Source organism: Palaemon carinicauda, chromosome 37, assembly GCF_036898095.1.
Source record: "Palaemon carinicauda isolate YSFRI2023 chromosome 37, ASM3689809v2, whole genome shotgun sequence".
NCBI lineage: Eukaryota > Metazoa > Arthropoda > Malacostraca > Decapoda > Palaemonidae > Palaemon > Palaemon carinicauda.
The window spans coordinates 44,922,986-44,935,000 of NC_090761.1; the positions used below are offsets into that span (position 1 = coordinate 44,922,986).

The 12,015-nt window shown below is 37.0% G+C and overlaps 1 protein-coding gene across 1 annotated transcript in view; it reads left to right on the forward strand.

The window, feature by feature from the left end:
• The window catches only part of klar (klarsicht), a 715,886-nt gene that overhangs the window by 674,631 nt on the left and 29,240 nt on the right, over positions 1 to 12,015 (forward strand). Inside the window, exon 20 of the mRNA XM_068361101.1 lies at positions 9,215 to 9,340. Coding sequence (XP_068217202.1) covers positions 9,215 to 9,340 — 126 coding nt within the window. The remainder of the gene's footprint in view (positions 1 to 9,214; positions 9,341 to 12,015) is intronic.

Here is a 12,015-nt window from a genome sequence, read left to right on the forward strand (position 1 = left end):
GGGAATGATTCAAAAGAGTGCTGGTTACTTTAGGGGGAGGGTGAGTGTGCTGAGATGTCGTTTGCTGAAATTTATGGCATGTATTCAAGTAAAGACTCGTAAGTGCATTTTCGTGGTCATGACTAATGGGTCGTCAGGAAATGTTTTGTTTTACACCATTCATCTCGGTGGATAATAGTTTTATTATGTAGTTCAAGTTGAGATAACACACGGGTTGATCTGTTTGTACTGTATATATTTGTTGGTACTTTAATTTCTTTTCCACAATTTATGTTTGGAAGCAGATAATAGGCATGCAATATTTATGGAGGCAGCTGAGTAACAAATAGTATATTATAATCTTTAAGTAAAGTATTTAGCGAGGAAGAGGACGATGAAGATGCTGCTGTAAGTGAATGACTCATGATCTATGTTGACGAGGCACTCATAATCATCATCCCGCCCTTCTTCACACGCACTCCATCCTCCATCTCCTTATGAAAGTTCCTGTTAGAAGCAATCGAATATTCTTCTCAATATATGGATTATTTTTGTTAATCTTATTTAAAAGTGGATAGAACTAATTATGCATTTTTATTATTATAAGGCATTTTTTTTTTATCATTTTACTGCCAAATCGATTTCTGTAATTTTACTGCAAAAGTAAATATCCATTTAACTTTCAGTAAATATCTATTTTACCTTTCTGTAATTGTATATACGAACTTCTCACCCCCTGGCAGCAATGGAGTACAAATGTTAGCCAAGAGTAAAAAATAGAACTGTTACCGGTAAACAGTAGCGGGAGGCAACCAGGGTATATTTATACTTCGTAGTCTAGAAAATGCTTGTACAATTTTAGGTGGGGTTTGTGTTTCTGTGCATGAATGCGTTAGTGGGCTTTCGATGGTCAGGTCCTGAGGCCTTGCTCAGACTCCGTTTTGAATACAAAGTATTTTGTTCCGTGGATGAAGTTGGTAAGTCAACAGTTGGCACCCGAGTTAGACATGTGGTGACGTAAGTGGCTTGGTGGGATTCTAGAGTTAGGGGTATGGTGGGTATTGTTGGGCCCTTTTGGTAGTCTGGTGGTGGGGACTGGGGACGGATAGAGTGAGAGTTGAATCACAGAATATGCCAACTGCGCGGTTATGCTAAAAGTCGTCGTCATTATTCCCCTTGTATCTTCCTTGTGGTATTTTGTCATGCAAAATTAGGAGACTTCTTTATATAACTGTATTTATTTGGCTTCTTTGACCTCGCTTTTTTTTAGAATATCAAATTTGAAGCGAGTTAAAGATAAAGAGGAATGGGTAAAAAGTAAACTTTAAATATAGTGTGGCAGCTCGTCCTGGCTGGCTACCCCGCGCTCGTTTGAAATCCTTACTGCTTAGTAGTTGCTTCTTCAGTGAGAGACTTAGACCAGAAGAGTGAAGTTTGACAAGGCGAGCACACTCGGAGAGAGTCGATATTTTGTCTGTTTTAAGTTTGTTATCTGTGATAGTGTAATCGGTGGTTGGAGTCGGACATGTGACATCCCAAATGACAAACTAAATCCTTTAAATGATTTTTTTCCCTGGCTGATAAGATAAACTTTAAACTCGTAAGCCATAGTCTGAAGTGTGTGTTAAGTATGTTTTTCATTAGAATACTTTTGAGAAATGGATGTAGCCTCCTTGCAGGGGAACTTAGTTCCCAATCAGGACCGACTCGGGTGTAGGCTATGCTGCTCCCCAAGGTCCGCCATTTGGCACTCAAATGTCCACGTGATAGCAGCTCCGAGTGTAGTGCGCTTGATTTGAAAACATTTTTACCCAAGGCGGAACCTCTTACTTGTGCGTGAAAGAACACGGATCTACGTTGTTTACATTTTATCTCTCTAGTGTATAAGTGATCACGTTTCGTATAATTTAGTCGCAATTGACGTAAGGCTAACATTGAGGCTACTGTAGTTGCCCCAATAAATATTAAACTGGAATCTCTTAAGCCTTTTGACAGCTACGTTTCGTGAAGAACAGAATAATATAAATTTTCAGTTGTCATGATAGTGTTAGTATACATAAGATTAGCTATTGACTTGTGTTGTGAACATGTGCATATATTAATACAAATGGGAACGGAATTGTACACCTGGTTTGGTACAAGAAAACTTCTGTAGATGATGCACATGCAGTCAAGTACCACGCGCCCAACAGTTGTTGCGTCATGAAGAATGCCTTTGACTTATGATTTTACTGGCTGCCACAGGAGTGATTCATTTTTATATCTGTGCAAATCTAATTGTGACTTTAAAATCTAATTATACGAGCTTGCTCCAGAATATTTGCTTTGCTGTGGTGTATGTGGAAAATCTCTCTCTCCTCTCTCTCTCTCTCTCTCTCTCTCTCTCACACACACACACACACACACATATTTTCTTATAAATGTTCTCACCAAATACAGAGGCACATGGCACATTGTTGAGTTAAACAATGTTTATTTCACGACCATCTTGTGCGTCCAACCTAACAGGCCTATTTGCATAAAGATATTGAGTTTGGTCAGATTCCCCGTCTCTCTCTCTCTCTCTCTCTCTCTCTCTCTGATTGTTGCTTTAGTCCGTATATAAGATGCTTCCCTTACCTCATAGGCTGGGTTTCTCTGATGCCCCCAATACTCAATTAATTTAAATTTTGTTCACTGACATTGCGTGATTTCATATTAAATATTTTGAACTATTTTTCAAGCTGTAATTTTTATTTTGCAATCATTTTTTTTTCTTAAAAGTTTTTTTTTTTTTTTTTAATGCAAAGATAACCATTAAGATGTTCAGGGTTTTGTCCTTTCATTAATCTTTATCTTTCTTACATAGCCCTTCGAAAGCTATAGCACGCGGTTTAGTTCCCCCCACCCCCACCACCACACTCACCAATTCTATTCCCGCCACTACCTACCCTCAACCCAGAACTCACAGCTGCGGTACTAATGGAGCCGATGACGTGTGTTTCTTTGCTTGGGTATTGCTCAACTTTTAACCCTCGCTGGGGTTCCTTTACTATTTTGAGTTGGGCTCGCACTTTGTCATCATAAATTATATAAAGGTTTATTTCGTCTAATAAAAATCTATTTAGTTTTCTTTTAATTATCATTTTATATTAGCTCATTATTGTTTCCTTCAGAGAGACTAAATCTGACCTTTTCTCTTTCCATTAAGGAATGAGTGTAACTTCCCTGTAAACTTACACCATTCATCTGTGCATTTTCCCCGCTGTCTCACATCCCCTCTTCCCCATATATGTTATAAGACACCTGGCACCTGTCGCGTTTTGTACCCTCTCCTCACACTGCTGTACACATATTCGTCTCTCATTTACAGTAGATAAACCGCACCCACTAATTTTGACGTTTGAATTCTGCTGACATATAGTTAAACTATTATCACATTAAGGAAGTAATGCATTATACCAATGTATGCTGAGAATATGGAACGGAACTGCGGTAATTCAAGAGTTGGCATTTCTTGGGTAGCCATTTTTTGACATTCAGGTCGAGTAACATTCCCTAAAAAACATTCACCATACTGCCCTGTAGTGAAATCAAAACTTGTGACCATTTTTAATTTTTAGTAGTCTGTTTTGCCCATTAACATATCCACACATTATTTATCTGAATGTAGACATTTTTAGATCACAAGGAAACATGTTTGAGTATTTGATTTAAAAGGTTGTTGAAAAACTAAAAGTTTATAAACTAATAATTAATATTTAGTATTAATATTCATTTTTTACCTCCCCCCTTTTTTGGTTATCAATTGGTCGCAAATTTCAAAAAGTTGTAGATAGTCTTTTCAAAAGCTTTGATATTATATACCGGTGATGTTACATGGGAAGGAAATACTCTCCTCTTTATTTGTCATTGAATATAATGGGTTATGAGAAATTGTACTGCAATGCCAAAGTATTCCAGCCCGTTGATATAGCTAATCACCTTTTTGTTCTTGTTCAATTTTATTTTCTAAACACTCTGAGAAACAAGCAAGGTCGAGCCATGTTATCCTATACACAGTCTTGTCTCTAACAAAAGCTCTTTATCATTTTCTTTTCTGTTTAATCAAGTGCTTCATGCAATACCACTCTTTGTTTTTCCCTATATAGGACGTTAATCTAACCGTGTATTTAAATTTCTTTTTTTTTATTCAAAAGGTTTAGCAAATGGTGTGAATAGTAGTACTTTATGTGAAAAGTAAAATACAAAGATGATTATCTTGATGCCATCATATTGTGATGTGTTCGATCATTTAGATTTCTCAAAGTGTTACAAAAACTTTCGACCTTGAAAAGAGAACTTATAGGTGAACTTTGCTCTTCGGAAGTGCAAAAGGAATTGCAATTTCTTAGGGGATTGGTTTCTCCGAAATGGGACCTAAACGTGACAAGAATAAGAAGGAAAAGATGCGCGAAGCGAGACGCCAAGGTGATCCCAGTTTTCCTAGAGAAGATTCTGTTGCCTCTCTACACCCCTCCCGTATCCCACGGCCCTCCATACTGTTGCCAAGTCGCCAAAATACCCAACGGCACCAGGAAGGGGCTCATACACAGGTATCTGCTGTCAGTAGAGAACATAAAGATGCAACTGCAACATCGAAGCCAGCCTCAAGCAAAGGATTAAGGGTGACCTTCGACCTCACGAAAAATGTTAGAGATGGGCCCGAAGTTATGTCCGAAGAGGTGGCCGAATGTTGGGAAGATTTAAGTGATGATGGTGGTCATAAAAGTGATGATGAGGAATACGCAATAAATGATGACGACGTTATTGATTGTGAAAAGGAGTTCGGAGTTTTTGGTGATGAATTCATTGATTTTGGATCTGGTGAAGGTTCGGTAAATCCAAGAGGAAATGGTAAAGTGGACTTGTTAGTGGGACCCAGGCATGCTCCGGGTCTAAATGATTTAGAAGATTTTGGTGCCATTGGAGATGATGAGGATTATGGCAGTGATTATGATAATGTAGATAATAAGAAAGATGTTTTGAAAAATTACGAACAAAATGTCCGATTCTTCTCAGTTAATAATCCAGGATTACCAATATTAAGTGGAGAAAATCCAGAATTACCTATATTAATAGGAGAAAATCCAGAATTACCAATATTAATAGGAGAAAATCCAGAATTACCAATATTAATTGGAGAAAATCCAGACTTACCAATTTCAAGTGGAGAAAATCCAGACTTACCAATTTCAAGTGGAGAAAATCCAGACTTACCAATTTCAAGTGGAGAAAATCCAGACTTACCAATTTCAAGTGGAGAAAATCCAGACTTACCAATTTCAAGTGGAGAAAATCCAGAATTACCAATTTCAAGTGGAGAAAATCCAGAATTACCAATATTAAGTGGAGACAATCCAGTTGTAAATAAAGTTTGTAACATTGTACAAAGTAGTGACTCAGATAAAGGAATTTTACTGTCAGATGCACAGGAAGATGCCTTAAAAACTGATGGCAATATTTCAAAAACTAGTGGAGTTAGTACTATTAGAACTGCCACTCAGGTCAAGTTAAACAAAATTAGCAGCAGTACTAGAGACAAGATACCATACATTGATGGGACCAAAGGAAATGATGATGAATGGGAAACTGACTTAAGTGGTGGCAGCGATGAAAGTGGGAAAATATATAAAATAGACAATGACTATTGCCAGAACAAAATTGACATGCAGGCACAGCAGATTAATCAAGTGTGTGTTGTGCCAAATCTTCTGAATGCCTCATATGATGATGCCACTTTGGCTGACCAACCAAGTTTGGCTGAGGAGGATGATAGTGACATTATTACTAATGAAGTTCTAGATGCAGCATTTCATTCTGTGATGAAAGAGGAGGAGGAATGTTATCCTGATGTGCCGCTTGGTGAGCATGAAACTACAAAGAAAATTAATCCAGAGACTGTTGAAAATGAATCTGAAATAGTGGATAAATTAGGATTGACATTAAATTCTACAGAGAATCCAACTGAGAGAGGGGTCCATATATCAGAAGAGAGATCTACTGAATTAACAACGCACACTGACATAGTGGAGACAACACCTTTAACTGAAAAGCAGACCTTACCAATAGGAATGTTAGAGGAAGAGAATGCAGTGTCGGAAAGTAAAATTGTTAACGATGAAGAAAACCCAGAACTGGCCTCTTGTAAGGAGGCAACCTCCATAAAAATACCCGAAATTGTTAAAGAATCGTTTGAAAAATTTAAGACTTCAGAATCAAATGTAAAACAAGAAAGCTCTTCCTTGATAGGACCATTACAAAAGTCAGACCAATATATAGAATCACACTTAGCGACTGATTTAATGTCTGATGATAAACCAGGTTCTCCTAGGGTTTCTGTGGGCTTTGAATGCCGTGAAGGAAAGCTTAAAAATATACATGGCTCAGAAACAGAATCTGAAGGAGAGTTAGTTATAGGGGAAGATAAGTGTGTTGGGACTGCTGATGGCAGTGATGAAGAACCTGTAGACTTAAGCTTTAGTGAAAAAGCATCTTCAAAAGGTGAAAATGACGCGTCTGAGAGTAGGGATTCTGTAAGTCTTAGAAGTGAAGATGAGAGTCACAGTGAAAGAGTAAACTTAGCACTTGACTCCGAAAAACAGGAATCTTGTGGCATCCTTGATACTGATCTCTTGGGAGTTAGTTGTCAGAATAGAGTAGACACCTCACCATCACCAGAAATTAATGTAGATGCACCTCTTGGAAACTCTGAAAGTAGTAAAGAAAAAGAGAAGATTATAGAAAAGAAGAATGGGAAGAAAAAGGGTAAAAAGAATAAACGAGATGGAAAGTCAGAACAAGCCAAAACTGAATTGCATCATCCAGAACGGCCAAGGTTAGTTCGAGGAAAATCATGGAAGGAAAGAATAGAGAAATTCAAGTCCCACCATGGAGATGCCTTACCCTTATCCTTTGGAAAGGAACTGTGTGAATCTGAATTGGTTGAAGGTACCTCTAATTTGCTCACAGAGACATATACTGAGGCAAGTCTCCAAACAGCCAGCAAATGCTCAACTGAAACTACTATAGTTACTGAAACTCCTTGCACAGCTTGTTCATCCGTAACAGGAGAGTTTAGCGAGTCTGAAAGTCTCTGTAAGGGATGTTTGTGCGGAGAGCGAAAGAGGTCGGCAGATGCAATGGCTCAAGTAACCGAGATGACAACGTGTAGTGAAAATGTGTTCCAAGCTCCAACTATCACCGAATTATCAAATAAAACTACTTTTGTTGTATTTGAGAACAAAAACGGTGTTCCAGAAAAACAAACTTCACTTGATCTAGCAATTGAGCCGGATGATTTTTATGTTGTGAAATCTTGTGAAGTAGCTGTGCCTTCTGAAGTATATACTGAATATGTCCCAGATAGTGAGTCTAGTGAAGAAACTAATGGAAAGAGCAACAAAATGATAGTTTCTAGATTAGGAAAAGATGAGGGACCAGTTGCAGATGGCAGTTCTAATATTGGAGTTGAGCCGGAGTTGTTTATTGACAGTTCAAATTCATCATCTGATGACCAGAATCCAGTGTACTTTGATGCTAAAGATAGTTCATGTACTGATAAAGTGGTTCAATCTTTCGATTATGTAGACACTTTCCCATGTGTTATTGGTACTCAAAATATAAACTATGTTTATTCATATGATGATGCAGAGTATGAACACCAGACTGACCGTCCAAAATTAACAGTCAAACCGTTGACTTCATCTTTAGGATCAAGTGGTATTATGTTAGCTAACTTGGGGGAAGATGATAATGGATCAGATACTCCTTTGACCTCGGGGGAAATAGTCTACGAAGGTCCTTGCATGTGTGGACCTAGTGATAGGGCTAGGGTTATAAAGACAGGGGTTAAAAACCAAGACGAAACCAGTGAAGATGGTACATTTTTCGTTCCACCACTCTTTGGTAGTGAACAGGAGATATTGACAGGTAAGGCCATGGTCATAGAGACTCAGGATTTTGAAACCAACGAGACGATGGGAAGTAATCTTGAAGAAAATATAAGTACCCTTGATGGTGATTCAAAGGACATTAGGTCAAGAATAAAGGAAATTGTGGGTCCCAGACTTCAGAAACGTGGCCGTAATACTGTAAGACGGCATGGTGGCACAAGTAATAATGATTTGTTTAATGAGGGAAATGGGGAAATAGAGGACATTTTGGACACACATCCTGGCACTAGAAGAGATGAGTCACCAATGCCTGGTTCATCACCAGCTTCTAGCTCGGGCATCCAGGGATCGGATGAAATGTCTCCGTCCAGGTCCTGCTCAAGATCTCCTTCAAGAGAAGAATCTGCTTCACCTCCCACCACCATTGACAACATGTCTGACTTGGCATATGAGGCTTATCAAATGCCATCTATTAGGACAAAGGATGACACTACAAAAGGTAGTGTTGACTCTAGTCCTGTTAAGACTGACAGCCAGGTAGACTACAGTTTTAAAACCTTCCGAGATATGTATCAGATCAATCCTTCTTATGTAACTGATTCTGATGATCACGATGATCTCAACAATGAATCTGACACAATCATTCAAGGATCTCCGGGCCTGAGCTATGATCCAGACAGGTCTATCACTGTCAACAGTAAGTTGAAACTATTTTATACTTTTTTTTGTGGCATTGATAGTGCTTTATGTATTGATGGTGGAGGGTTAACTTTACCTGTCTTTTCTATGCTCTAAATAATAGTGGCAGTCATGTGTACATATGTATTTAGCATTTGGGTTGATTCGTTCTCTTCATTTGAGGAAATCTAGTTTATATGTACACTTTTTATAAGAAGCTATGATTTTTTCTTATTTTTTCTTTTGGCTCCTAAAAAGTAGATATCGAGTAAAAACCTACATGATCCTTAGTGTTTGTTGTTTCACAAAATGAATATTATGATACTAGTATTAATTTATTTAGGTGACTGCATGAATCCTATTTTCTCGTTTAGATGCAGAAGTTAACTTTAGAAATGTAAATAATGCAAAAAGGGTTTTGAACTGCATATATTAATGGTCTGATAATTAGCGTTATAACCGGTTTCAAGTTAGTGAACACAAGAATTGCCTAGTATTTTGTGGGGCATAATAGACAAGAACTCTGTGGGTCGTCTAGTTAATTCGTGAAACTGCCATTATAGCATATTGTAGGTTCCTTCCCTTCTTTTAATGCAGCTTTCCCATTTTTTTCCTTTGTACCTGTTTTGGTGGTGGTTGGGTAGGTTGGGGATCCACATGTGAAGAGTCCCCTGCCCCTGTAGATCCCAGCACGTGCCCACCCCTCCCCTCTGGGGGTCGTGGCACGAAGAAGGTGCCAAAGGTCACTAAGCAGCTAAGAGAGACACAAGGTTAGGTTGCTTTGCATGATTTAGGAATTTCCGTCTCACCAATTGAATAATTCCTAATATTAATCTTCCATTAATTTCTAATCATTATATTTTTATACCTACTCTTAATTTATTTCAGTATTTCATAACCCCCTCCCCAGTTCAACCAAAATTAATATCTGTTAACACTAACGCACTTGAGCTAAATAGACGAATGCTTTTATATTGAATGACTAATTCTTTAACCTACTTTGTCTTTGGTATTACATTGGTTTTTTTTTTTTTTTCATTGATACGTGTGTTTTGCATGCAATTGTAAACTCCTTTGGTGTCGAAGTAGTGGTCGTATTTTATATTATTATTTTACGTTATATGTGAAACAAAATTTGTCAGAAGAGATCTTGAAAAATCAAGTTATTTCCAGATTAGGAGTGAGATCGTCAAATTTGTTGTCGAAACTTGAAAGTATCTTGAAAGTTTGTTCCATGTTTGAGTTTTATGATACTGTTTATTTACAAAGTGATTTTTAACTGTAATTTTCTATAGTTCAATAAAATGTTACGAAATTTGAAGTTATTTAGGTGTTTTTAATGAACTCGTATTTAAGTCAGTTCCCGAAGGAATGCTAGAATAATTTCGTGGCTTTTGAATTTATGCATGACTGAAATACCCGACCAGATCTATAACAATCTTTGCATTCCGAAGTCACCCCTCTAATAGGTACAATCGTTTTCTTTTGTTAAGTGTTCGTTTTCTTTGGTGTTTCATTTTTTCAGATACAATAGAAGATAGTCCATTTTCCAGGGGTTTAATCTATTTGATTATTGCATTTATATACAGACAAGTTGTTGCTTACATTTTAATTGCATCCTTTCATGCACGTCTGAAGAGATTGACAAGAAGTTGGGTGTGTTATTCTTACTACTACTGATTTTGTTGGTGTGAATCATTAGATTTCAACTTCTTAATGGCGAAGAATTCATTTGTGATCACTTGAAGTGGGTGTAGATTTTAAGTTCCCTTAATTAACGGCAAAAAACCGTTTCTGAACACTTGAATGTAAGTGGATCTACTTCTGTTCAGTGACACACTTGTAGTCCCTCGACCCACCAAACGATGGCCCGGCGTTCTATTCTCAACTGGACAGATAGTGATATGGACGCATTCCCTATCCAATACGTCGTTAACGTTTATATCTACAACACCGGTACTCAAGTTTTCAGACCTCGTGGTATCCCGTCAAAGTTTAAGCATTGTATTATGTTTCTTTACAAATTACTTTGACTCAAAATATGGCCTTACAAGATAACGATTATTTTGAAAGTTTATATTCTTGCTGTCTTGATAAGATTGGATGGTTTTCTTTCTCTTCCCTGTGACCATGGAACATTGGGATGTAAATTGAAGTACTTAATTGCACGTGTACCGCTTCACTCAACCCATGTCCTGTCATATTTAAAGGAGTCTGAGTGACTGCTCTACTTTACGATCACATTTAATCATTGGAGATGAAATGCGTACTCTTGTGTCCGTAGAAAGACTGTACCCCCTTTTTTCAAGGAGTACAATATGAAAGTTGAAAAGTAATCATCTCTATTGCAACGATGTGGTTAACCGTATTCGAGGTTTCGTGTATTTACTCGTCTTCAGATAAGAGAGAATGCATAGTCTGGTCAGCTATTGTCCAAGTACCATATTCTTTACACAGTGGCACATTTAAAAGTGTGATCCATTTGTTTTGTAAACAGTAGTCTCATTTTTTTTTAATATATAAAGAGATTGGCTGGTTTATACGGCATTGTAACATGTTTATAGCACCATAAACAAAGCGTTCCTTATTTATTATGACACAGCAAGGTAAGGCTCTGTCCTTTGCAGTCCTAGTGAAATCAAACTTTGATTTAATTCTAGCGAATAGGACTTCGGAATAGTCGATTTTCTTACAGTACAAAATAGTTTCTTCAGGCAGTTCCAAATGAATATTTTAACACTGGTTTATGTGAATTTAATTATTTGAGTGAGATTTCAATTTTACTTTGTCAATGTATAGTTATCTTATGGTAAAAGAAAGTGTATAGATAATATGCATATACTTTCAAAATAGTTTTTTTTTTTTATTTGCAGTATAAAAGGGTTCCATTGCCTTTGTCGTAAGTTATTGCTACTAAAAATTAAAATGTGATTTTATATGGCTAAACACTAAATTGTGACACACACGTGTTGTTTAATGTTCTAGTTTAGCAGATAATTACAGTAATAGTAAATTACATGGCTTAAATTCACTTTATCTCTCTTTCATATTCTAAGTATTTCGTCGACAGTTTATTCCCTATAGCTCGTGCAGTTATGGGAATCTTCCTCTGGGCCATGTAAAAGAAATTTTAACCACTGGTCTAGAGAGAGAGAGAGAAACTACCTGTGTGGTAATATTCCAGTTTAAACATCCATGTACTAGAAAGTGCAAGGCGATGTAGTTATCAACAATTTATTATATGCGGTATATTTGTGGATACAAAAGCGCATACACTTATTAAGTATTATACACATACACACACAACTTGCGAAAAAAAGTAGGAATGGTGGATGGTAAATTACTATTACAAATGAATTAATTTCTTTCATCATAAGAATTCAAAACTTATAAATGGTGGATACAAAGTAACACTGAATTTTATATATATATATATATATATATA